This window comes from Myodes glareolus, chromosome 10, assembly GCF_982192425.1.
Source record: "Myodes glareolus chromosome 10, mMyoGla1.1, whole genome shotgun sequence".
Lineage (NCBI taxonomy): Eukaryota > Metazoa > Chordata > Mammalia > Rodentia > Cricetidae > Myodes > Myodes glareolus.
The window spans coordinates 16,161,300-16,188,837 of NC_142035.1; the positions used below are offsets into that span (position 1 = coordinate 16,161,300).

The window sequence follows — 27,538 nt, forward strand, 5'->3', positions numbered from 1 at the left end:
ACTCACAGATCCACCCACCCCTCCCTTCCTGGTATTAAGGACATATGCACTGTGCCCATCTCTCATGATAGATGCTGAGTCTTTTCTTGGCTCTAACAGTCTAAATGAGGAGTAAACCTGTCCAAAGGTTACTGGGTAGAGCCTTAGGTCAAACAGTTCCACATCCCACACTGTGTTAATGGTGTGGCCTTCAAGCAAAGAACAGCTTCTCTGACCTTGTCTCTTGATTGGCAAAAGGAGGAGTAATTCCTACTTTAGGGTCATCTGGATGAACATTGTTAACAGACATGAACAAATGTTCCACAACTTGCCCAAGAGAAGTGTTCTGAGGCTGACTTTGGACAACTAAGTAAAAAAAAAAAAAAGAGTGTATTAAAAGACTTGGAAATCTTCTGTAGGCCCATATTTCTATATGATGTGGCAACCAGGCTCTAAAACCATAGTCAGTATCTGAGGATGGTCACGCAGCCTACCAGACAGGCCGTCACTACCTACCAAAAGGTCATGGTGTGGTTTTGCTCCTTTCTTTGTAATTTGGAGGATGCCTTATAGAGATGCTGATTCAAACCTACATGACAGCTAACATACATGGCAGACAAGTAGATGCAGACGTGACAAAACACCGTTCACCTGATTACCTAGGAGACAGAATGCTAATGTATTTCCCACTGAGTTAAGTTTTGGTATAAAGACTGTTCGGAGAATAAACGGGAGGAATTTCTTCAGGATGTGAACCCAGGATTTCATGAAGGACAACTGAGAAAGAATCTCCCTCCTGTTGAAACCGTGTGAGTCATGTCTTTATTCCCGTCTCCTCCACGCCAGTCCAAAGAGAGATAGTTTATGTTGGGGTCTGGTAGAGAAATAATTTATGGTCCAGGCTAGCACCGGACTCCGACAATCTTCAAAGAAAATCTTGAGGCTTCCAGGATCAGCACTGCAGCCCTGGTATGCTGAGGGCTGGCTGTTACAATCTGCGCTGTCACCTCTTCTACAGGAGGAACTCAAAAGAGTCTCCAGTCCTGTCCTTGGGCCCAGGTTGGCACAGATGCATCTCTGGTCCACATGCCTTGCTTGAGCTCGGAGGATGAAGAAGCCAGAATCTGGCAGTGTTTGCTTCTATAAATGGAGGTAGCCACCTCCCCCCCTCCACACACACACACTCAAGTCTCAAAAGTAGGGGCTTCCTTGAATTATGAAAGGTGTTGAGGCAACTATACTTAGTAACAAATATCCAGTTTATCAATACTACCCAAAACAAAGATACTGTCCATACAGAGCAATGTGAAACTGAAGGCAATACACTGCAGCTCATCAGTTTACACTGAAATAAAAACTCACATACCAAGATGTCCTTTCCCAGAGTGCTCGTGGCCTATATAACGTTCTTCCCCTTTCCCTCAGCATTTGAACGCCCTTGCTATGAGAGGTAGCTTGTGCCCAGGCTCCATTAAGTAGGGCTGGGGATTTATGACATGCTAAAAGAAGCCACTGAACTGGGCTTCTGGGAAACTCTTTAATGGTGTCCTTTTGTAACCCACTCCTGTCTCATCCCTCTTTTCTCTTGCTTAGAGCACAAAGGTGGCTATGGTATCAGCAACCATGTTGTGATCATGTAACCCTAATATTCAAAGCTATTTTAGTTTGGATCTGAAGTGTTTTCTGAAGGTTCCCCTGTCCAGTTGATGGGGTTTTAGTATATGGTTGGGTCACGGGGACCCAGGCTTCTTCAGTGATTTAGTCCATTCATAGATTCGTAATTGTATGGCATGGAGAGGCGATGGAAAGGTAACTAAAACGTGGGCCCTGCTTGGAGGGCATTGGTCACTTGGGACGTAACTCTGAAGGTAAATCTTATTTCCAGACCAGTCTTCTATTTCTGCTTCCTGGTAGGAAGAAGGTAAGCAGCTTTTCCATGCCACTCCTTCCACCGAGGTGACTCAGCTTTGCCTAAAGACCACAGCAATGGGACCAGCCAGCCATGGATGGAAACCTCTGAAGTGGTGAGCCCGAGGAGATCCTCTTTTCGTTACCTTTCTTGGATATTTTCTCACAGCAGCAGCAGCAACAACCACCACCACCAAACACAGGAGTCATTTCTCAAGAAGAGCAAATCAGAACAACAGACGCCTGGTACTCGGTGACCTGATCTGCCGGCCTGAGTGGGGACTCGGTGACCTGTCCTGCCAGCCTCAGCGGGTACTTGGTGGCCTGTCCTGCAGACCTGAGTGGGTACTCGGTGACCAGTCCTGCACTGTTTTTCATGTGACAGAAAGCACTTCGCTCTTCTTTGAGTCATCAAACTCATTGTGTCTTGCTGGCAGCAGAAGGTTTCCCCTGCAGGTGCCGGCTGGTCTTGGCGGATTTGCAAGCGCTTGTCGCTTATGAGTCCAAGATGTTATCATCCTGTGCATAGGAAAATCCAAGGAATGCACTTGAGGCCCCAGAACTGCTGGCCATGGTGTCAGGGGTGCAGCCAATGGACTTGGACACAGCTTCCTGGGTGAACTCTGGGTCAAAGTGTTTCAAGTCAGCAGGTCCTTCCTGTAAGTAGAAGCCAAGGGTGAGAACGACACTGGGATATGAGTCACAGAGGGTCCCAGGGCCTGGGAGAGGGATTCCAGGCCTTCCTCTCTGAGTGAGTGTCTCCTGGTCCTTCATATCTGATAGTGATTGTCTCGTGCTCTGCACCAATCCTCAGATAAGCCACTAGTCAGTGTATGCTTCCTAAATGCTCACCACAGTCCCGGTTTATAGCTCTGGGAATATGGGAGGGCAGAGCAGAGTGTTGTAAAGAGGGTGGTGGGCTGTGTTCCCGGCACCCGGCTGCCTGGCTAGCTTACACCCAAAATAACTACACAGAAACTGTATTCATTTAAACACTGCCTGGCCCATTAGTTCTAGCCTCTTATTGGCTAACTCTCACATCTTGATTCAACCCATTTATAATAATCTGTATGTCACCACGAGCTCGTGGCTTACTGGGAAAGATTCAGCATGTCTGACCTGGCAGCTTCATGGCAGGCGGCTCTCTGCCTCTGCCTCCTTTCTCCCAGCATTCTGTTCTGTCTACTCCGCCTATCTAAGCTACTGTCCTATCAAAAGGTCAAGGCAGTCTCTTTATTTAACCAATGAAAGCAACACATAGAAAGAAGACCCTTCTACACCAACAGAGCAAGCCTCTACTTTGACTTTCAAGGACCTTGTATGATGGAGGAGGAGGTAGGAGGATCATTTAGGGACTACTAAGTCCTAGATAAGAGACAAAATAGGGTAATGTGGTGAGACCCTGGGGCTGCTCAGCGATATTGGAGGGAGATCTGTACGGGAAATGGCAAAATGGATCACAGACAAACAGCACATCTGTGCACACCTGAAATCCATGCTCTTGGGAGGTGAGGCAGGGGGATCAGAACTTCAATGTCATCGTCAGCTACAGAAGTTTGAGTTTAGCCAGGAGTACACAAGATCCTGTCTTTAAAAGACATGATGCTAGGCATAGTGACACAGACCTTTAATCCCAACGCTTGGGAAGAGAGACAGGTGGTTTTCTATGAGTTCGAGGCCAGCCTGGTCTACCTACATAAAAAGTTCCAGGACAGCCAGGGATATATAGATAGACCCTGTCTCAAACAAAACAAAAAGAAAAGAAATAACAATAGATTCTCTAATTCCACTCCAGAGACAGACTATATATAACATCTTTTTAATACGGGCCAGTCATGTGACTGGCCAATCAGATACTGCCAAATAACTAAGCAAAGGTTTGCAAAGGGTACCTCAGAGGAGTTGTCTTTCTTGGTACTCTGAGGCCACCACGTATACAAACTCAGACTGGCTTGATGGAGGTAAAGAGGATTCAGGAAACAAACACACGTGAGGTAATTCCAGGCCACCAGCATCAGCTTTTTCATTACTGACCACGGACCTGAGGACTCCACAGGAAAGAGTTGAGCTGATCTACTCTAAAAACCCATAGGATCCAAATAGAAGACTGTTGCCCAGCAACTGTAACGATGGCTCGGTAGTTAAGAGTGCTTGTTGCTTTTGCAGAGGACCCAAGTGTGGTTCCCAGCAGCCTTTGGTAAGCTTACACAACCACCTGTAACTCCAGTTCCAGGGGTTCTGATGCCCTCCTCTGCTCGGCTTGCACCTCCCCACATACCCACCTACACACACACACAATTAAAAATAAATAAATAAATAATAAAAGATTGTTATTTGAAGCCCCCTACTTTAGAGGGCAAGAGTAAACCTAGGCTAGTGTTTCTGCAGCAGAAAAGACACTGCTCCAGGTTCTAGGACATAAGCAGGTGAGCAAGCAGTGGCAGGGTCTGCAGGTGTGCTTACACGCAGGTCTTGGGCTGGGGAAACACACAAGCCACAGCTGCCAGCTTCTCAGGAGGGCCATAGGGCACAGTAGTTCGGCCCAGAGCTCAGTTCCTGAACCTCACCTATGACCCTTGCCTAACTTTGTTAGTTGTGTCGCTCTTGACAACTCAATAGTTTCCATTTTTTTTACAACTAAAGAATGTGATACTAAGTATAATGTGGTACTTCTTATACTGTGTGGACGAAGACTCCTAAGTCATAGCAGAAGTAGGAATCCCCCAGTATGACTCCCTCTGATGCCCATTGCTATATTTCCCTGTGTCCTTTCCTGGGACTCTGTGAACATTCTCTCCTGTGAACCAAAGTGCCTGAAAAGAACTGCACGCGGGTCTGATCAACTTATTAAAACAGGAGTTGTGGAGAGGGTGGAACGCTGCACTTCTAGGGCCTAGTTACAATCTACCTTGGGCTCTCCTTAGCTACTTCCCACTCCCTTAGCAGCCATTCCTTACCCTCTTCTGTGTCTGACCTAGTGTCCTGTGGCGGCTAACAGATAGAAACCTCTGGAATGTACAACAGACCATAAGGATGTCTTTAGGTATCATCTAAGACGTAGCAGAAATTTCCTCAATTTGCTGTAACCCACCTACCTAATCTTTCCACCAATATATCTGAAAAGGACCTTGATTTTATGACTTTCTTTGTTCTTTTATTATAAAATATTCATGAAACTGTTACCATGTTGGAACATGTCATTTTAGGTAACCCAAATCTATGTTTTCAGTATGTGTCACTCATATTTGGCTCCAGGATATACTATCTCTTATTGCCTCTTATTTGAGAATTGTATTGACATCCTCCACAGGTACGTGTTCAACACTATGCTTACTGTCATTTTGTGTCCCAAGAAATAAAACTGGGGTGTAGCTCGGTGTATGTAGAGTACTTGTCTAACATGTGTGAGGATCAGGTTCCATTCCCAATAAGACAAAAAGGAAAAAAAGTACTTCGGACCCTGAACTAAATGTATCCTATCTGATGTTTATCAAGAACCTGGTGCTGGAACCTAGTCCCCAGCAAGCAGTGTCTTATCTCAGACTGGTGGCCTTGTGTGGCCCCTGGGATCTGCAGTCTTTCTGCTAGTCAGCATGAGTGATGGGCCAGATCTGTCAGAGTGAGCAAGGCTGACATGTGAAAGCTGAATGTTACAGAGAAGAAAACACTTCACCTAAGGAAAACTCTCCAGCAATCATCCAAACGTCAGAAAATGATGATCTCGTCCCAAGAGCAAATATCAGCATGGCCCCCGGATCTTGGTTCTAGGCTTGTCTCTGGAAACTGTGTGTTTGTAGAGATTATAGGCACTTGGTGATAGCTTCACACCTATACAGACAGGCTAAGAGGCGGCAGCAGCTAGTGTTCCTTAAATCTGTCCCCAAACTTCCTGCCTATATGCAAACCCCACTGTCAATAATCTCAGCATTGTTGGTCATGAGACGTATGGTTCTTTGCCTTTGCAGGGAAAGCCAACTTTAGCCTATATAGGCACCATCAACTGCTTCATCATATTTATGAAGTTGCCTGCTTTTGCAGCTTCTCAAATTCATTTTTATTTCTAATGTAACACTATATTAAACATAATCACATGCCAGGGGAGGTATTGCATGCCTTTAATCCTAGCACTTGGAAGACAGAGGCAGGTGGATCTCTGAGTTTGATGCTAGCCTGGTGTGCATAGTGAGTTGCAGGACAGCCAAGGTTGCATAGAAAACCCCTGTTTCAAAACAGAAACAGAAACAAAACACCCAATTGTGGTGGTGGTGTGTGTGTATGTGTGTATGTGTGTGTGCACACTGTAGGGACCAGTATCAGATCAGGGTACCCCAAGACCAAGTTCTCAGCACAAAGGGGTTTATTTGCCCTACAGAGACAAAGGGCAGAAAATAAGAGACAAAGGCATAAGATAGAGGATGAGGAGAAGGGGGAGGTAACACGGGAGAGGGATAAGGGGGCACAAAGGACTGTCTGTGAACAGAGAGGAGACAGATATAGCCATAGATAAATGGTGGTTCATAAAGGTAAAATGGGGAACCCAATGTTAGAATGAGGTTCATTTTAATTGGACAAGTTAATTAGGTGAGCCAAAGGGGGCTTTGATTGCTGGGCTCCAGTACTTTGATAGCTGGATCTTGGTAATCAGCCTTGGGAGGAAGAAGTGGCCAAATAAGGGAATAGAGGCTGGTGGGTAGCTTTAGGAAAGTAATCTAACAGTTTTTATCAAGGCAGAGGCAATGGGGGAGGACAAGAAACACACACACACACACACACACACACACACACACACACACACACGAAACTGGTGCTAGCTGGTAGTTCACTCTTGCAAACCCAGTATTCAAAATGCAGATGGATCAGCATGGTTTGAGGCCAGCCAGAGACACAGGGATGGTGAGATAGTATCTAGGATAGCCCAGTACAGAATCTCACAAAAAAGGGGAAAAGAAATCTAGTGTCACATTCATGGGCAGGAACTCCACAAAGGAAAAATACAAATAGGGAATGATAAATCCTGGCAGTATTCAGGTGTGAAAGGAAGTCCACCAACAGTGGTTTCCCTTGCCTGGCGAGACACCCAGCCATTTCCCTATTGCTGCTGCCAACTTCATTTTACACACTTCCTACGAGAAATGCACATTGTTTTTTATCCCCAGAATAAGGCTGTGTAGGAGAATCTTGAGCTGAAGGCTAGCCTGAGCTACTACCTCTCAAAAATAAACACTGTATCAGTTCTGTGGTGCGGTTACAGTGCTGGAGATGATGGAGCAGCCCACAGCTCATCCTTCTAGGGCTGAGCTAACCATCAGGGGCCAGGGTGGCTAGAGCCAATTCTCATTCTTGCTGCTTTGGATGAGACTCTTGGCCCCTTCAGGTTCCCCAGCTATATAAAGAGAGTTGGCCTAGATCCTACCAGCTCTGGGAATCCAGAAACCAAAATCTGGAGAGATCCTTGTGCTCACTTACCACGTTTGGGTTGAAGGGTGGAGTTAGCCTCTTGTGGTACAGGTCATCCCAATTTATGGGACTGAAGAACACATGGTTCTTTATGTCGAGCTGCAGGGAGAAGACACTGGTCAGCAATCCTCACCACATCCACTCCCCAACTGGTGCCCACAACTGGCCACCAACTAGACAGAACTCTGCAGCTCTGACTGGTTTGCTCAGCCCAGAGAGCATTCTGTTGACAGACAGCTTACTTTGCATCATCCGAACCCAGATTTTCCCCTATAGCCCCAGGTGCCTTCCACAGCTAGGTCTCAGCACCCACACCTTACCAGGCTCTGGCAGCATGTCTGTGAGCAAGACTGCAGAATTGGTTATTGGGGGAGAGGGTATGCAAGTGGAGCTTGAAGACAGCCTCCCACCTCGACGCACATTAATACATCCTGATTCTTCCAAAATGCAAGCCAGAGAAATAGAACAAACCTGCTCATCAAAGACGACGCAAGAAATAAAGCCCTAAGAAATCTCTGTAGATTCCCAGAGACTCGGAAGTGAGGAATGAGTCCTGGGCATGTTTTTCCGCTTTGTTCCTAAACTGCCTTTCCTCCCTCTGTCTGTTTCACATTGAACAATTCTCCAACACCTTGCATCAGTATTGCCTCTCAGAGGTTTGATTTCTGTGAACACATAACTTGTCTCAAGAGTCACAGGCATGCATGCTCTAAGGTGCAAACTCCTCTCTGGAAAGAAGGGATCTGTCTTCGCAGAAGCCCGGATCGGATCTTTAAGCCGGGTAGGGAAACAGATAGGCAAATAGCACATCACAATACCTGGCATGGCGATCTTTTCAGTGTATATAGTGCTTACAAGCTCTTGTTATATGACATGGGTCAAAAAACTGTGCTACCCACAGAATGGGGGTGGGCAGCCCTGGAGCCTATCCGTTAGCTGCTGAGGCCATCTGGACTACACTCACCATCTTCTAACTTAAAACAGGGTCTTACTATGTAGCCCTGGCTGGCTTGGAACTCACTTTTCAGACAGGCTGGTTTAAAACTCACAGAGTCTGCCTTCCTCTGCCACGTGTAGAGGTCAGAGAACAACTTTTGGGAGTCAGTTCTCTCCTTTCATTCACCATGTGGATCCCGGGGATTGAACTCAGGTTGTCAGATTTGATATCAGTCACCTTACACCCAAACTATCTTCTTGTCCCTGAAATGATCCCACATTGAGTAATAAATAAGATTTTTGTTTGTTTGTTTGTTTTGTTTTTTGAGACAGGGTTTCTCTCTGTAATAGCTCTCACTGTCCTGGAACTCATTCTGTAGACCAGATTGGCCTTGAACTCACAGAGATATACCTGCCTCTGCTTCTGCCTCCCAAACTTTGGGATTAAAGGTGTGTGCCACCCCACCTGGTTTAAGATTATTTTTAAAATTGATGCTTTAATCTTTTTCTCTAAACGTTTATGTGTCAGAACAAGAATGAAAGGGACAGACAGACTATGACGTCTATATTCCCATACCGCATGTGTCCAGCCAGGGGTCTGGCAAAGTGAATTGCTCAGATATTTGTGAAAAGCAAGACACTTATGCAGTTTCTCTGCACAGAAGCAAGAAGAAGCTTCTGAAACCTTCCTCTGCTCAGCAAAGACATTCTCCTTCTTGCCATTCTCCTCCTTATGCAGGGCTGGTACACATGTTGTGCTTACAGCTGGGACGCCTCCATCCAGTTCTTTGCTTGGCTCCCCATATTCGCAGCTCAGCTTGTTATGTCTTTAGAGGGGACCTGCCTGGCCATGCCAGTGTGAAACAGCACTGTCCCCATGAACCTTCACTGTCTGTCTCTGCTCATCATTTATTTCCTTCCTGAAGTGTGTCACACTTTGTGATCAGTGTACAGAATCTCTGGTTTTTGTCAGTCTCCTTCTACCTTCAAGCTTAATCATGTCAGAGACCCGGGCTACTCAACTCCCAGCACCTACCTCAGTGCTAGGCCAAAATAAGGATTCTGCAAATATTGGTTACCTAAAAGCTGTATTTAAAAAAAAAAGTAGTCAGGGGCAGGAAAGATGGTTCAATTGCTAAAGTGCTTGGCAGACAAGCAGGAGGACCTGAGCCTGGATTCCTGACACCTATGTAAAAGCTGAGAATGATGGCATATTCTATAAACTCAGAGCCAAGGAGGCAAAGACAGGCTGGCCAATCAGTTAGCGCCAGGTTCCGTGAGAGACCCTGTCCCAAGAAATAAAGTGGACAACTGAAGACATTTGACGTCAACTTCTGACCTCCACACACACATACACACATATATCACATACAAAAAGAACACACACACACACACACACACACACACACACACAGAGAGAGAGACAGAGACAGAAAGGAGAGAGAGACAGAGAGACACAGAGTTCAACTGGCAGAAAGATCACTTCTTGGGAAATGCACCAGCAGCTCCTGGCTTTAAAGGACAGCAGAAGGCAGGTGCTTCTGAGCTGTCCCTGCAGGAAGGGACCTGCGCTCTTCCGCTTGGTCACTTACAAAGTCTGCCTTGGAGCCCAGCCGCTGCTTCTTGTCCTTGTGGAGAAGACCTTGCAGGAGGTCACAGGCGGCCACTGTCCGGCCTCCAGGGATCTGGAGTGGCTGGTGCAAAATATTCTCATACATCTGGGCGACATCTTTGTCGAAGAAGGGGGGCTGGGGAGACAGGGAGAGAAGCTGGGGATTCAGTCATGAAACCATGGAAAGGGGTCTCATCAGGGAGGGTTAGAGCAAGCTGGATAGCCGGGAGTATGTGGTCAGGCTGTGTCCAGTGCCACAGCTTGCGGGGCAGATGGGGAGAGAAAGGACCTGCAGGCTTCCAGCATGGGACAGAGGATTGCTGAGAGGGCACAGGCTTTGCACACCCACAGAGGCTTCCGGATGCCCTTTCTCTCCCCTCTCCTCCTCAGCATTTCTTCCCGGCCTCACAGCCATCTTCTGCCAGAGGCTATGGATTGGCAGACTAGAGAAGACAAGGCTAGGGACCACTGAACCACACAGCTAAGCAAAGAGCTGGACTCTAAATTACACCACGGTCTATTCCTCCTCGCTATTCCTCCAGCTCCTCTACCCACTGGTCCTTTGGAACCCTCAGCACTTACTCCTTTGACAACATGCCATGCTGGAGAATCTAACCCAAAGGAAAGTCAACCTCAGGCAGGTCCACACCGGCTTCTACTTTAACCACACAGTCCAGGACGGCTCCCAATCTACCAATGGGACCTTTCAGCCTCAGTTGCCCTCTTAGTACAACAAAAGTAACTATGCTCTGCAAAAGAGGGTGTGTTACAAAGGTAAACAGTGAAAATGACACTATTTACAAGAGATATTCATTTCTCATATTCACTTTGGCCTCATCTTTCCTTCTCAGGGTAGATGGCTAGCTCTTTAATTCCCTGCACAAAACAAGAGTAAGCCACATAAAATGGGGGCCACCCTCAGCTTTCCCAAGCCACATGTGCCCTGTAGAGACATCTCTGTCCACTCACCAGGCCATGAAGCATCTCATAGAGGACCGCCCCTAAGCACCACCAGTCCACTGCTCGATCGTAAGGCTCTTGACGAAGCACTTCGGGGGCCAGGTACTGTTGGGGGAAGCGCAGTTATCTGAGGACGCCTGGCCTGTTTCTGTGTCTGTAAAGAAGGCACTCGAAGGGGGTTGCTACCACTGTCATTGTTTCTCCTGTGGTCATTAGCATCCATTCACCAGAGGCCAGTTTGGTGGCAGGCCCTTTGCAGTGCATTGGGGACAGACAGGAGACCAGGTGAGACAGCCCTGTACAGTCATGCGCATTGTACGTCACACAGGAATACCAGTCAGGGGGGTAAAGGGAACTACAATCGGTCTGTGATCTGCTCACCAAACCAACATGGTAATTCAGAAGCACGGCATGCCTTCTGTTTGCACATGATCACCTATAGGCTCTCTGTGTCCTAGCGCTGGGAAAGCCCTGGTGGCACCTCACAGCATAGTGGGGTGACAATGGGGCAAAGCTAAAGAAATATGTCACATACTTGTTCTGGAAACCATACTGCATGGGAGATGGTCAGGAAGGGGTGGTATTTCAGGTCATACTGATAGATGGGAACAGGAAAAAAACTGGTACAAGGAAAAAACTACAGGCAGCGATGTGCTTCTGCCAGTCCCAAGGGCCTATTAGTGATCTCTTAGCCCGGGGTTCTCTGTAGCTAAGGAACAGAGGCCCAGTGACAGACACAGCTACCCTGAGGGATGTGTGGGTCTATGGAAGGGAAGAGAATCTTACAGCCCCGAGCCCTCTTCAGTGTGTGGGCCCAGGCAGAGCACCTGATCTGCCAGAACTTAGGCTTCCTCATCCTGAAAATGGAAACATAGTTGGAGTGGTAGCTGGAGAGACGGCTCAGTTGGTTAACACTTGCTGTATAAGCATGAGGGCCTATGTCCAGATCCCCATCAGTCACGTAAAAGCCAGGTGAGATGGCTCACATATGTAGCCCCAGTTATGTGGGGTAGACCCCTGGATCGGTGGCCAGCCAGTCTACTCAAATCAACAAACTCCAGGTTCCTTTGGAGACACTGTGTCAATATAGAATGTGGAGAGTGTTTACGGAAGATACCTGACATCAACCTCTGGCCTCCATGGGCATTCATGTGCACACGAACCTGTCCACATTCACATGAACGTGTGTACATACTACACACACACACTAAATAAAAATGGGGACATGGGAACACGCGTAGGTCTGTGTGCCTGGCGCTCAGAGGTAGCAATCATGGAAGAAGGGATGTCTCTGACACGAGTCACAATTCCGTAGCCCCTGTTCTCTAGTGTTAGTTACACCCATTGAAGGACTGGCTGTTGTCAGACTTTGGGGTCAGCTTTATCCAGTGGTCAACCCATGCACAAACACAGACAACGGTCCCCTCTGGGAGAGGGTACCAGGCCATCGGTCCCTGAGTACCAACGGGTGGATGCCACTTGAGGGTCCAGGCACAGCTCCGCACGCTGATGGAGACACAGGGCGGTACTTAAGTCCTGATCCAGACTAAGCAGGGAGGTGCTGCTCGGCTTTGCAGCCTCAGGCCTCTGCCTCATTCTGGTGCCTGGTCACAGGGGCCCTTCAGGCCTAAGGTCCAGCTCAAGACTGGTGGAGTTCAAGGAAAGGTTTTAAACGCAAGGCAGGCCAGATAGACAAGTGAATTCCTGCGCAGACATGCAATGCTTGTTTACTTGTTTGTTTATTGTGGTGCTGGGGTTGAACTCGGGGCCTCACACAGGCCAGGCAACCACTCTACCACTGAGCTATACTACGAGTCCTGATTATTACGATTTTGAGGCATTTTCTTACAATCTTCACACCTCATCCTTTCAGTGAAGAGAAGTATGGGGATTACAGAAACCTGCAAATTTTAACCTTCCAGTCTCTCTGTCTGAAAGAGGGAGGCACATTTATGTTTAACACTTTCAAGCCCAACCTTAACTCTCGGGACACGCTCTCCTGGTCAAGCGCTTGGCCCTGTGGAGCAGTGCCGTCCCACACAGCAGCCTCTAGCCAGGTGTTGTCATTGAACAATTGCTTTTGCAGAGGATCAAGGTTTTGGGTCTAGCTGGGCATGTCAACACATGCTTTTAATCCCAACAGTCAGGAGGTAGGGGCAGGTGAATCTCTGAGTTTGAGGCTAGTCTGGTCTACAAAGCAAGCTCCAGGACAGTTAGGGCTATTTCACAGAGAAACCCTGTCCAAAAAAAAAAAGAAAGAAAAGAAAAGAAAAGAAAGATTTGGCTCTATTGAAACGTGGCCCATCATAGTGGACATGTACTATAAATGTAAACTGTATTCACATGCTAGATTATAATATTAATAGTTCATTATTTCAACATTTTTACATTTATGTGTGTGTATTGTGTGTGCACATGTGTGTACACATGTTACTGCATGCATATAAAGGTCAGAGGACCTATTTGGAAAAATTAGTTCTGTCCTTCTACCATTTGGGTTCTAGGCATTGAACACACACAGGCCCTTAGGCCTGGCGGCAAGTGTTCTTACCCACTAAGCAGTTTTGACAGTCCTAGTTCACAATTTTATACTGATTATATATTGAAATGTGGTTTGAGATATATTGAGTTAAATAAAATGCATTGTTAAAATTAGTTTCACCCATTTTTCCCTCCACACACACAACCCAAGACGGGATCTAACTATGTAGGCTTGGCTGGCTTGTAGCTTGTTATCTCTACCAGGCTAGTCTTGAATTCACAGAGATCTTCCTGCCTCTGCCTTTCAAATGCTGGGATTAAGGCATCTGTCACCATGCCTGGCATCACCTGTTTCTTTTTATTTTGTGCATGTGTGCGTGTGTGCACATGTGTGCATGCGTTACTGGAAACCAAACCCAGGGCCTTGACGAGTGCTCTATCATTTGTCTACAGTCCCAGTCCTGTCCTTACTTTTCTTAAAGATTTATTTAATTTTATTTTATGGGTGTTTTGCCTATGCATATATCTGTGTCACACGTATGCAGTGCCCACAGAGACCAGAAGAGGGTGCCAGATCCTCTGGAACTGGAGTTACTGTGGCTTGGCTGTGATTTGCCATGTGGTTGCCAAGACCTGATTCCTGATCTTATGCAAGAGCAACAAATGCTCTTAACTGCTGAGACAGCTCTCCATCCCTGTCTACACACACACACACACACACACACACACACACACACACACACACACACACACCTGATTTATTTCAATTTTATGTGCATAGTGTTTTGCTTGCACCTCTTGCATGCAGTATCCACGGAGGCCGGAAGAGGGCATTGAATCCTTTGGACCTGGAGTTCTAGACAGTTGTGAGCTGATGTGTGTAAATTGGGAACCAAACCCAAGTTCTCAGGAAGCATAGCCAGTGCTCTCAAACACTGATCATCTCTGTCTCCGGCACACATTTTCCCCTTTTTTAATGTAGTTGCCCAGAACGCCTTAGACTCTGAGTTCAACCTCTATCTGTTTGGTTTTGGTCCCATGAAGTTCCAGCTGGCCTGGGACCTACTGTTTAATTGGGTCTGGCTTCAAACTCCTGATCTTCCCGTCCCCATCCCCAAGGGCTTGGGATTGCAGGCGTGCAACCCCACATTTAGTGGCAGCTTGCCCATGCCCACGGGGCAGCAGTAGAATTCACTAGAGGTAGCTGGGTGCCCACCGTTTCAAACGCTGGTTCCTTGACACTTATGAGGAGATGAAGGCTCAGCTTAGGGCTGACTCGGGGAAGAGCTTAAGAGGATGGAGTGAGGCCTCGCTGCTGTAGCCTGGTGGCTTTATTTAGGGGCTGTGGCCTCAGCCACTTCTGCCTGTCTTCTCCAAAGACCTTCCACATACCTCGGGAGTGCCACAGAAAGTGGATGTGGTCCCCTCGGACTCCACACATTCTTTGCAGAGGCCAAAATCTGTCAGGACCACGTGTCCCTGTGGGTGAGAGACAACAGGAAGAGGTTAGCGGTCAAAGCTCAAATGTCACACCTTAGAGAAATGGCTGTGCAGTGCAGTGAGGAGACACAGGCTGCATGCTTTCTGCAGACTCAGAGTTCCTGGCCCAGATGCCAGCAGATCTTGGGGCACAGGCTGGGACCATGACACCACGACTCCTGTCCTCCTGTATAAAGCTGTGCTGCCCTCTAGAGGGCACAACCAGCAACTGAGCAACAGGGGGCTGTGAAGGCCCAAATTTCCTTGCGCAAACGTGGTAAGAGCCATCTGTGCTGAGGGCATCCGTCCTGTGAGATGTCCTGAGGCCTCTCTTGCAACCACAGTGCAGTGACACCCCTCCCTCTGCCCCACCCTGTTTTCATCCCCTTTAAGTTGTACCGCTCTCCGTCTCCTCAGAGCCCTAGCTTCCACCTGGCCGCACCTCCCACCCCTCTCCTCCACCTGCCACCACTGCCACAGGCCTATATATCTATATCTGCACGGACATCTGTACCTGTGCGTGGTCTCCTGTACACGTTTATGTACATAGATATGTGCATGAGCACATATGTATACATATATACACACAAGAATATATGTTACCATACGCATACATGCATAATGCATAATTACCAATGTACACCGACCATGGCTGAAGAGCACAGATTTGAGCTGCATGTGGGCACGCGCGCACACACACACACACACACACACGCACACCACACCACACTACACCACACCACATACTTGACAGTCCAAGAGAATGTTTTCTGGCTTCAAGTCTCTGCAGAAAATAAGAGAAAACAGTCATTTACTGAATAAATTGTGGACTTGGGTCCCAGCGGGAGAAACTCCTGGAAGCTCTCACAGATGAATAAGGAAAAGTCCAGGGAAGCTGGATACTTGACTCCTAAGGGAAGGACACCTCAATCTAAAATAAGAGACCTCCTCAGTCAAAGGGCCAAGTTCCCTGGGACCTCATGGCCCACACAATCCCTGCCTGGGGGAGCAAAAACATCCTGGGACTGAGCACAAGCCACGAGCAGGCCTCACCTGTAAATGATGTTGAGAGAGTGCAGGTAGCCAATGGCGCTGGCCACCTCTGCAGCGTAGAACCGGGCCCGGGGCTCCAGGAACCTGCGTTCCCGCTGCAGGTGGAAGAAGAGCTAGGAGAGGGGACAGTGAGATGGCTTCTGGATTCCAGGTCCTAGATCACAAGACAGGGGCCTTCAAGACCCTCGACTCCGTGCAGGCCAGTCACCCCAGGCTCAGCTGCGGTGTACTTGACAGGGGAGACTGCATGCTGACCCCACCCCTCAGGGCGCTTATGCTCTCCCTGCCTTTGGTCAGCATAATTAAGCAGCCACTGTCTTCCAGGCTGCAAGTCAGGCGCTTTTATAACTCCGGTTCAATCCTCACGACCATCTTCAAGAGCTCGGCTGTGACGCCAGATTCATGTCTAAGGGGGAGGAGCTAAATGGTTTGTCTAAGGTCCCACATCTCAGAGTTGGCAGAGCTGGAATTTGAAACCAGGTAGTCCAAGGCACACTTTGTTGGGGGGAGAGCTGGGGAGGGAGTAGGAAGGGATATATTCTATGAACCCAGATTGACTTTGAACTCAATCCTCCTATCTCTGTATTCCAAGTGTTGGGATTATAGGTGTGAGGCACCATGCCCAACAAAAATGTGCGTTTTCTTTAACCCAAGCATTAGGATGCCACACTGCGCTCAGTTTTAGATCTCTCTGTTTGGTCTGCTTTGTTGGTTGCAAAGTCATCATTTAGGGATGTACAGGATAAAACATCCCCTGTTGAGCTCATGCTGAAAAACATTTGGTTATAGGTAAAATCTGGTGCAATCGAGGAGGGGTCCTATTAAATTTTACCCCTTTGTTCTGTAAGACAAAGCAAAGTTCAAGATGATGCCTAGTTTGTCCCTGCCCTGCTTCGGGGTTAGCAGGTAACTCAGATCTCTACTTAGGACAGTGATATCAAGCTAGAGAAATAGCTCAGTGGTTAAAGTGCAAGTATAAAGACCCGAGTCCAGGTTCCCAGATAAATGGCAGGAAGAGCATGGGTGCCAACCTGTAATTCCAGCCTTGGAAGGTAGAGACGGGATCATCAGAGCAAGCTGGCTAGCAAGACTAGCTACACTGTCAAGCTCTGGGTGTGTTTGGGAAACTCCGATTTGATGAAAAAGATGGAAGGGAAGTTGAAGGGAGCTCTTGACATCATCAGCCTCTGGCCTCCGTGTGCAAACACGCATGCGCCTACACGTTTGCTCCTCACATAAAAATAGGCGTGTATAATACATATACATGGAAATAAAAAAATGATAGTGATGGGCCTGGGCCTACGGCCTGGGTGTCGGAAATGGAAGCACCAGGAACAGTGACCACACATTTCTCTTAGTAGAGACCTTTCCTGGGGTCTCTGAAAGTAAGTATGAGCCACCTTGTGTAGGAACCACTCCTGCAATATCAGGAGTAAAAGGGACCTGGTGTAGACTGGGTTGTCTTGAGAAGCGCCTTACTGAGTCTACCTAGTGGCTCTGTTGTAGGGGTTCAGTGAGATCACGCTGGAGTGGGGTACGTAGTGGACACACGGGAGGACAGCTCCCCTCCTGAGGTCCGCTCACCTCTCCTCCATTGACATAGTCAAGCACGAAGTAGAGCTTCTCAGGGGTCTGGAAGGAGTAGCGCAGGCCCACGAGGAAGGGGTGGCGCACGTTCTTCAGTAGCACATTGCGCTCTGCCATGATGTGGTTCTGCTGTGGAGTCACACAGACGGGTCCATGTCACAGTTAAGGGCAGCCCCTTTCATTCCAGCGTAGTCCAGGTGACCTTGCTTATAGACGTGTCTTGCCCCAGCTCAAATACCCACATTGGCTCTCTATTGCCCCCAAGCCAGGCCTAGGCTCCTTGTCTAGTACCTGAGCCTCCCCCAAGCCACTCACACTAGTAGAACCTCCAAAGCCCCTGCCCCAGGGTGACAGACAAAGCATATACTATGACGGGATGACTGAGTCCCAGAGAAACTTTCTAGGAAAAAAATGTCATGCAGTCTCTATACTCATGTCTTTGGTTGTTAGTGACTGTTTTACTCTTTTGACTTTTGTGGGGAGCGCACCATCCAGGTCCCAACTAAAACACACGGAGGCTTATTGTTTCTTATGAATGCCCGGTCTTAGCGTGGTTTGTTTCTATCCAGCTTTTCTTAACTTAAATTATCCCCATCTATCTTTTTCCTCTGGACTTTCGCCTTTCTCTATTTCTGTAGACCTTGTCTTTCCTTCTTACTCCGTGTCTGGCAGTGTAGCTGAGTAGTTGGCCCCTGAAGTCTCCCTCCTTCCTCTCATTCCTTGATCTTTTCTTTGTTTACAGTGTTCTGTCTGAATGTGTGCCTGCATGCCAGAAGAGGGCACCAGATTTCATTACAGGTGGTTGTGAGCCACCATGTGGTTGCTGGGAATTGAACTCAGGACCTCTGGAAGAACAATCAGTGCTCTTAACCTCTGAGCCATCTCTCCAGCTCCTTGATCTTTTTTTCTCTCTTTTTTCTCCTTCTATTTATTCTGTCTGCCAGCCCTACCTATCCTTTCTCCTGCCTCACTATTGGCCATTTGGCTCTTTATTAGATCAATCAGTTGTTTTAGAGAGGCAAAGTAACACAGCTTCACAGAGTTAAACAAAAGCAACATAAAAGAATGCAACACATCTTTGCATCATTAAACAAATATTCCACAGCATAAACAAATGTAACACACCTTAATATTCTACAACATTTGATCCTGCTATTTTATCCACCTGGACAGCACCCCCACCCCGTGTGTGTGTGTATGTGTGTGTGTGTGTGTGTGTGTGTGTGTGTGTGTGTGTGTGTGTGTGTACAAGAAGTTGATGATGGGTGTCTCCCTCCACCACGCTCTCCACCCTATTCTTTGAGGCAGGGTCTCTCACTGGATCTATAGCTTATTGATTGGGGTAGTCCAACCAGCTAGCAAGCTGGAGAGATCCTTTCTCTCCACCTCCACAGCACTGAGATTAGAGATGCATGCTGCCACACTTAGCTTTTTCATGTGGGCTCCACAGGATCACACTTAGGTCCTCATGCTTGCACAGAGAGCACTATGTTGTTTCAGCCATCTCCCTAGCCCCGGACATCCCACCTTCCTTTCAAACTATCAGAATGCTGTTTACTGTCAGGGTCAGTTCAAGACCACCCCTCTTTGTTGGCATGACAATAAACTGAGTAGTCTGACTTGACATTCTATCCCCTCTCTGTCCTCCTAACAGTATTGAAGGGATTCAAGTCGCCGAGGTATCTAGAGATCCAAACTTGCTGTGGAATACCCACTATGATTGGTTTAATAAACAAGCTGACTTACCAATATCTGAATAGGATAAATTTAGGGAGGGCAGAGTCAGAAGAGTTGCCAGCCAGCCAGAGAATGAGTTGGAGACACAAAATGGGATAGGGGTAAAAGCCACAAGCCTCAGGGCAACACATAGATTAATAGAAATGGGTTAAGTTGTAAGAGCTAGTTAGTAAGCTTGAGATAAAGGCTGAGCATTTATAATTTATATTAATTATTTGGAAATTGGCTGTCTGTGGTTGGGACAGGAAAACTTAACCTACACAATCTGGCCAGGCTGAAAGGGCTTTTGAAGAGGGTGCACTATGAGCCCACAGTGTGCACACGGGTAGTCTGACACCTAGAGGGAGCAGAGAGCTGGTTCATCCGTGGACCTGTTAACTGGAAGGTAGAGACCTCCTTATCCTCCAGAAACCTCCTAGGGAGATGGCTGGGCCTGCCTTCCTCTAAAAAGGTTAGAATCCTGTGTGTCAGCTGGACTTTCAGAGCTGCCCACACTGGACCTCTTGGGAAGCCACGCTAGGCTAGGGATGAAGAAGCAGGAGGGCAAGTGGGCCTTCCCAAGTTCTGGTACCTCTTTGCTCTTCAGGATGGATTTCTTCTGTAGCACCTTCACTGCGTAGAAGGCCCCGTCAGACTTGCGCTTGGCCAGTAGAACCTGAAGAAAAGTACAGACATAAGACATTGGGGATGATGGATTTCCCCTGGCAGCTCCCAGACTCATTCTGCAGGTATGTGGCACGCCAGACTTCCTTTCGCTTATGCTAATGGAGACCGCGGGCGGATGACTCCAGAAAGTTCTCCTTGCTTACCTTCCCATAGTTCCCTTTGCCAATGACTTTGAGGAAGTCGAAATCTGTGGGTCGGGCACTGTGGACCGGAGAAGAACAAAGATCAGCATTTGGAAGCTCAGGAAGCTCAGTCCCTGGTTTATTTCAGAGCTGAAAAGTGCAAGTGGCTTGCAGGAGCCCCCTGGCCTCCCTCCTGAAGAACATTATGTCTTATGGTCCAAAGGAGCTCAGAAGACGGAACCTCACACACCTCCCCCTATACCCACCCTGGACTCACAGGCCAGTTATTACCAGGAGGGACAATCAGGTACATGGTACAGAAGTCAGTGTCCTCCACCCCTGCCCACCCCCACTCCCAGCCAGGAGAAGGCAGAGAGCTGCTGACAAAGATGTTTGGGGTCATTCCAGGTAGAGAGGGCTTGGCCTGGGCCAAAGCTGGGAAGTTAATGAGAGACGAAGCTGAGCAGGCACAGGCTTAGAAGGATTCTGGTTCAGCGGGCAAAGGCTTTGTGTACACCATGGACCCTGGATTTTATTTCTAGAGCAAAGAGAATCAGCCATGGGACAGCCAAGTAGGAATTTTATCTTAGAAAACAGAACTCACTTTGGGTTAGCGGATGGTCCCAGGTTGATGTTCCCATTGGCCCTAGAGGGCTGAAGACATTTAAAGAAAGAGGCAACGAAGATCAGCAAGCTTCCTCCTTTTCCTTTGGCCTAGGCCCTGATTCCGCCAACATCACTACTAACTAGCTTACCTTGCCATCTCCCTCCCTTCCTTTATTGGTTTTCCTCTCTGTACCCACCCACTCCTCCGTAGCCACCCTTCCTCCAGCTAATCATTCATGTCACACTTGCTTCTAATGACCATCATGGCAATTAAGAAAAGAAAACCAAATCCAGAAAGGAGTTGTCCAGGGTCTGATAGGTGGCCAAGGTGGAATTTGAACCCATGTATTTTCACAACCAGTGTTATGTTTTTTTTTGTTTTTTTTTTAACCTAACCAAATCTACTTCTGATAGCTCCTTGCCAAACCTCTCTTCAATGCTGTTTGCAAATGGCCATCTCTGTGAGTTCACAGTAACCTGGTAGATACAAATTCTGGTTGAAGGCCCACAGGACTGACTGGGATCTCTACAGATTTCCTCAGCCTTGGGAGAAAGTGAGTCTCTGGTGCAGGGGGCTGGGTGTTGGAAGACTAGGAACCACTCACCTGTGGGCTAGGAACTCCAGCCGGGCTGGAGGCCATTCTGTAGTTGTGATGATGAGGTAGGCTCTGGAGGACCAAGGAAGACCAAGCACGATGGATCTTGGCCCCCAGGCGGGGCTGCCCTCTTTCCCACCTTCAACTTCTGATACAGCCTTGGCAGCTCTCACCCTAAAGACCGGAAGTCCATGCGCGGATGAGACAAATGACAGACAAAAGGCCAGACCCAGCCTTTCCACCAAACAGTTCAGGAGGGATGGAGAGGGGCAGCTAGGGTGGTCCCTGCCTGGCAGCGTCTTTGCAAAGGCTGGAGACACCCAGGACAGGAAGATTCTTGTGAATGACGGAAACTCCAGAACTCCAAGGTGGCTGGAGCAGACAGGAACCTCGTAGGCTTAAAGCTAAATATTTCCTTTTACTTCTCAGGGAGGCACGGAGACCTTGAAAAATGCTTTATGTATTTTTGTTACTCTAATTTTTTAAACAGGGCCTTGCTCTGTGGTCCATGCTGGTCTTGAGCTTGCCGCATATCCTAGGTTGGCCTTGAACTGCCTTAGCCTCCCAAACGGTGAGAAAACCGAAGAGTGTTCCCACACGTGACTTAGAACAGGATTTTCTTGACTCTTACTGTTTGTGGGTAGCCTGGGCTCTCCAGACTCACAAATAGCCATGTTGGCAACTCTGAATTCTTGTGGAAAGTCCCAGGATAAGCTCTGTGTTGAATACAATCTTGCCTGGGTACTCTCCTCAGAGTCCAATAACAGTGACTACACTGGGACTTTGGATCAGAACCATGAAATCCCCTAAGTAGCCGGTGTCTGTGAGTTCAAGTGGTAGAAGGGTGGGTAGCTGGTCTATGCAGCCAGCAGCATAGTAGGAGAAGCCAACTGTCTAGGGTTTGGTTCAGGGGCATGGAACCTCATCGGCTCTGTGCCTCCCACAGGGCGTGGTGCAAATTATTCATCCAAAGGCCCCAGTTTTGGTTGCTGTAGGACCTGGGCTAAATAGCTTGGCATCTCTTAGATCATCTTCTTTTCAGGAGAAGTCTTTGAGGCACCACCCTGTGGCTGGGTGGGACACTGACACCCACTCACCTGTGGCCAGGAACTTCTACCAGGTCAGAGGCCACCCAGATGAAAAAGTAGCATTAATGGGAGTTCCCAACTAGGCTGATCTGGAGGCCTCCCACCGCCAAACTCCTGCAGAGCGGGCTATAGAATTCTAGCCCAGGGAGGTGTATCCTGGCCTCTCCGATGCCTGACCGGCTATGCTTCTACAGTCAGCCTGAGACACCAAAATCCCTCCCGTGGGTCCTGTGCCTGGCTCTGGCTGCCCGGGTCCCACATACCTATGCAGCCTGGGCAGAGGCCTCCGGGAGATGCAGCAGTTGGAGCCGAGCACAGGCCGTGAACAAGAGAGACTCTCTCTGTTCTCCCAACAAGAGCCAAGTGTCAGTGCCTGGTGCCCCCAGTGCAGAGCTCAGAACTTCCAGCAGTGGCAGCAGCAAGGGGGCTGGTGATGTCATACAGATCGAGCAGTGCTCAACGACGGGACTGGCACGGGAGACCTCTGTTCCCTAGGGGATGCTATTTCTCCCTAGGAGATGAGGGATTATTCAGCAGTCCCAGAAGACCCTGGAGACCACTGGGAACTGTAAGAACGTGTGTGACTGTACGGGTTAGGGTATGTGCTCTCTGTAAGTATTTCATGTAGAGTTGTGTCTCTGGTGTGCCAGCGTGGCTGCGAATGTCAGATATTTGTGTCAGTGTGTGTGTGTGTGTGTGTGTAAGAATGTGTACATGTGCCAGGTAGTGGTGGTGTACACTCAGGAGGTAGAGGCAGGTGGATCTCTGTGAGTTTAGGGCCAGCCTGGTCTACAGAGTGAGTTCCAGGACAGCCAGGGCTACTCAGAGACACCCTGTCTCAAAAAACCAAAAAGACAAAAACAAAGAAGAAAGAAAGGAAGGAAGGAAGGAAGGAAGGAAGGAAGGAAGGAAGGAAGGAAGAAGAGCACACGTGTTGGTGTGACAGCATTGTACATACATGAATCTGCATCTGTGTTGAGTTCATAATTGTTTTGCTGTATGTATGGTGGATGTAAAGTCCCAGACATCAGTGTGCCACTGTATAGTATATATCAGCATGTATTGTGTATATATATATATATATATATATATATATATATATATATATAAAATGTTTGGTGTGAGTCTGCATGTGTTTATGCGTCTGTCTTCAGATGAGACTGTGTCTAGTAATATGTGCATGTGACATATGCATGCATAGGTCCGTACCTGTGTGTCTGTGTCCATACTGGTAAGTGTTGGATAACCTTTGTGTGTGAATATGTATATACACATATAGAAGGCTCATCAGTTAGAATCCAGGGTTCTATGCAGACTCTATATAGACCACCTGGTCTGGAGGAGAGGTCCCTGGGACCTGAGCTATGGCCACAGAGAACAACCCAAAACCATGTAGGTGCTCCAGAGGAGCAGGAGCTGGCTCTCCGTCCAGCTGCCCTTGGTCGTGGACTATGGAGCACTTGGCTCCCTGGGTTTTCCCTATGGGCTCTTCAAGAGCTCACTCTTCTGGCTCACTGTCCCTGAAACAGGCTGGCTGGTCCACAGCTCTTCTGCTGTGTGAGAACTCATGCCTCAGGAGCTCCAGGCCCACAAAGGCCTGCCTGGCTGTGAGGTGTGCTGTTAGGTTCTCACGGGGTCCTTTCCTCTATCAGAGGATCAGAAGGGGTTGACAGGTGCTCTGTGCAAGGAAGGAATTCATGGGAGCAGCACGGCCCCCATCTTCCTGGAGCTTTCTGTGGAGCTGTGCCGTCAGTCTAGGCACAGAGGGGGTGAGTCAAGCATGCTTCTTTTGCTTTTGTTTTCTGTTGTTGTTTTGTTTTTTGAGACAGGGTTTCTCTGTAGCTTTGCAGCCTGTCCTGAAACTAGTTCTAACTAGTTCTTGTAAACCAGGCTGGATCAGGCATTCTTGTAGACTAAAATTCAAGGGACCTGGAGGTGTTGACCTAAGAACACTGCAGTAAACAGCATCAAAGTTTCATTTTCCCACAAAGTAGAAATGTCTGCAGGGCCTACACGTTGACAAAACACATGTCCTTACCAAAAACACTGCGATATGTTGACAAAACACACGTTCCTTACCAAGAACATTTCTTTTCAATAACAAAAACCCATGGGGTCTTTGGGGAGCAGCAGCAGGACTTTAGAACAAGATAAAGGGACTAACACTAGGCTAAGAGCCTCTGGCTGGCACTTAGGAACACTTCCACCATGCTGGCTCAGATCCTCATCCTGCACCCTGGCTAGACAACCCATTTCTCTCACTTTCTTCTTTCATGAAACTTCTCTAAGGACCTATTCTCATCTCCACTCCTTTTCTGTTCCACTTCTGAACTCACCTTAGATTTCATCCCAGCATCCTGAGGAATCAGTGTTCAGTGGCCTCATATGTCTGGGTCAGTGATGACTCCCAGGTTCTCACCTTCGTCAGCCTAGCCAACGCTCTGGCATCCTCCCTGGCACCTTTCCTTTGCCTACATGGCTCTGAGAGGTCCTGGGGTTCCTTATTGGACTCTCTTCCCCTTCAACCCTGGCTCAGTCCTTGGGTCTCTGTCTCCCCTCATTTCCCGTGTCCACGAACCAGTTCGATGGCTTAGCTCTTTCTGCTTTCTCTGTCTAGAAAGCTCTTACCCCCACACAACACATGGCTAGCTTTCAGTAACATGGCAGAGGACCTGGCTTCAGCGACACCTCCAGGAGAGGCCTGTGCTGACTGATAGTAAGTAGGTGATGGATTCTCTTGATCTATCTGGGGCTTAGGGCTTTCAGTGCTGAGCCTGTGCAGTCCTGAGTAAATCCTGATGGCCGGTCCATCCCTCCACAGTAGCCAGCTTCTCTGGAGACTGTGTCTCTGTGTCTCTTATCATGTCACTCGTCGAGTGCTAATTTTCCATCGTAAACTAGAACATCAGCTCACGAAAGCACACTCTTCGCTCACTATTGGATCCTTTAGATCTATAACTGACCTGAAATAGAGGAAGTGTTCATGACACATTTAATTAATGAAGTCATGGAGTTGAGTGATCAGGTATACATACAAAATGAATAATTATATAACCCAAACATCTGTCTATGTAAGCCTATATGGATCAAAATGGGGGCATACATCTGATGCTATGATCAAGGAGACAGCAAGTTTCAGAATGGTGGGTGCACTGGGGTACTAATTTTATTAAAATGGGGGAAAAGACAATGGACATTTGTATAAATAGCAACAACAAAATTCAGGAGGCCATGACCACTAGTTATTAGGTCATTTGTTTTTCTTTTTGAACTATGATATAAAATTTCTTACAGGGCCACTGTTTCATTGCTAAAGTACCAAGCCTCAGCCGTTCTTCAGCATGTTCACTGCTCAGTCTCCTGTCACCTTGCCCCATCCCACCCTGCAGTCCTCAAGAGTTCCTTTTCTCTTGTATTACTGCCTTGTGATAGATAAAGCCTGGCCCAACTTGGCATCAGCGTCTTCTCCTGGTTATTTTATTTTTATTATTACATTTATTGACTCTCTCTCTCTCTCTCTCTCTCTCTCTCTCTCTCTCTGTGTGTGTGTGTGTGTGTGTATGTAAAACTTGAAGGAATCAGTTCTCTTCTCCTGCCATGAGGGTCCCCATGATCAAACTCAGGTCATCAGGCTTGATGGCAAGAGTCATTATCCAGTGGGCAATCCCACCATCCTTTCTCTCATCCGTGAGCCACTAATATCATCCCATTCCTTGTTGCTGCCTAGACTTGCCCTTCTCTGGTCCCTCTCCGGTGTGCTTGCTCCCATCTCCCTAGACCTGCATGGCACAAGAAATAATACACAGCTCTCTTTCACCGCCACCGACATGGCCAGCTTGCCTCACCCTTTCAGGGGTCACCGTTTGCCTTCCCTTAAAAACTTTGCCCAGTGTCCTTTTCTTGTGTCTGCTTCTGTCATTGTGCCTGGCTTCACTCCATTGGACTGTGTCACTTACCTGCCTTCTTAGCTCAAGGGCTAGCTTGGTCTTATCTTGCTCCTATAAACCCCATAGGATAGGAATTGCCAACATCCACACACACACACGTGTGTGTGTGTGTGTGTGTGTGTGTGTGCTTGTGTGTGTGTGTATGTGTGTGACAGAGAGAGAGCATGTGTGTGAGAACACATGTGTATTGGTGAAGATTGAATCCAGGACTGCCAGCCAAGTGCTCCACTCCTAAGCTAACCCCCCCCAGCCCTGTTATCCCTTCGTAAATGAGGAGGAGACTGAGGTGTGACGAAGAGAAACAACCAGAGTGAGATGCCATGTCAATAAATAATATAAACAGGATTTAAACCCAGGCAAGCTGACCCCAAAACCCACAGCCTGGAACCTCCAGAAGAGATCAGACAGTTAGAAAGAATGAAAGTGGGGATGAGTTGGTTCATTAAAAAGAAGAAGATGGCCGAGGGGGAGAAATTAAGGAGTTGCTTGGATGGGAAGGTAGGAGACAGGGGCAAGGAATTAGAGAGTTAAGAAAATTCAAGAAGAAAAGGAGGGAGGAGAAAGAGAAGAAGGCCTTGGAAAAGAGGGAAAGGTAGTTAGGAAGCAGTCTAGCCTGGGAAGTCAGCTGGAATACAGAAAGCTGTGAGCAAGGCAGATACTCTGCACACAGGGGAGCCCCTCACCTCAAAACCCTGGGTCCCAGCGCAGGTCCTGGAGAACGGTGCTTTCTCGTCGCCCCAATCCTGACTCGTCCAGCAACCTTCCGAAGCAGGAGTGATCTGTCACCAGCTCGCCTGTTTCTCAAACCAGCACAAGTTCAGCCTCCCAGGCCAGCCAGAGGGGAGTCGGCTTCAGCACCGTCCGGTTACTAATTAACTGCTGGACTGAATCACTATGGTTGCTGCACCACTGGCTTCTGGACAGCTGTGCCCTGGGGACCCTCTGGACTGTTAAAAACCTACTGCCAACTTAAGCTGTGTGACCTTGGGCTCCCAGAGCCTCGTGAGAATTCCTGAGCCTGGTGAAGGCTCTTTCAGGTCCCTTCTGACACTGCCACCCTTTCATCCTCAAATCAGCCCCTCCCACGGTCCAGCTCCAAGTTAGGCTTCTCCACTGAGCCCTCCCACTCGCCGTCACCTAAAGCGCCTTCCCCTTCTCCCAGAACTTGGAGAATGGACAATAAAAAGACCGACTTCACCCACCTGTCTCCCACCATTTCCTTGATGAGGGTGCCTGCCTCTGCATCCAGCCCTGCCTTGATGACTTCCAGGAATGGGCAGCTCATTCCTGCTGTGTCCAGCGATGCACAGAGATCTGCCTGCCT

At 48.1% G+C, this 27,538-nt stretch overlaps 1 protein-coding gene across 5 annotated transcripts; it reads right to left on the minus strand.

Annotated features, from left to right (window-relative positions):
• Positions 1-778: 778 nt before the first annotated feature.
• Positions 779-27,270, minus strand: Sgk2 (serum/glucocorticoid regulated kinase 2). Of its 5 annotated transcripts, none has more exons than XM_048440954.3 (14): positions 26,898-27,270; positions 22,531-22,778; positions 21,189-21,353; positions 20,582-20,631; positions 19,999-20,056; positions 19,761-19,844; positions 17,450-17,578; positions 15,866-15,978; positions 15,560-15,596; positions 14,726-14,812; positions 10,862-10,957; positions 9,873-10,028; positions 7,354-7,443; positions 779-2,544 (listed from the first exon to the last, which is right to left on the minus strand). In XM_048440954.3, exons 3-14 carry the CDS (start codon positions 21,222-21,224, stop codon positions 2,383-2,385), a joined length of 1,098 nt encoding a protein of 365 aa, XP_048296911.1. In that variant the 5' UTR covers positions 21,225-21,353; positions 22,531-22,778; positions 26,898-27,270; the 3' UTR covers positions 779-2,382. The 5 variants fall into 5 exon arrangements, with proteins under 5 accessions (XP_048296911.1, XP_048296910.1, XP_048296908.1 ...); XM_048440953.3 differs by having other exon boundaries at positions 17,450-17,581; positions 22,531-22,608; positions 26,898-27,268; XM_048440951.3 differs by having other exon boundaries at positions 17,450-17,581; positions 22,531-22,694; positions 26,898-27,268.
• Between the last annotated feature and the right edge of the window lie 268 nt (positions 27,271-27,538).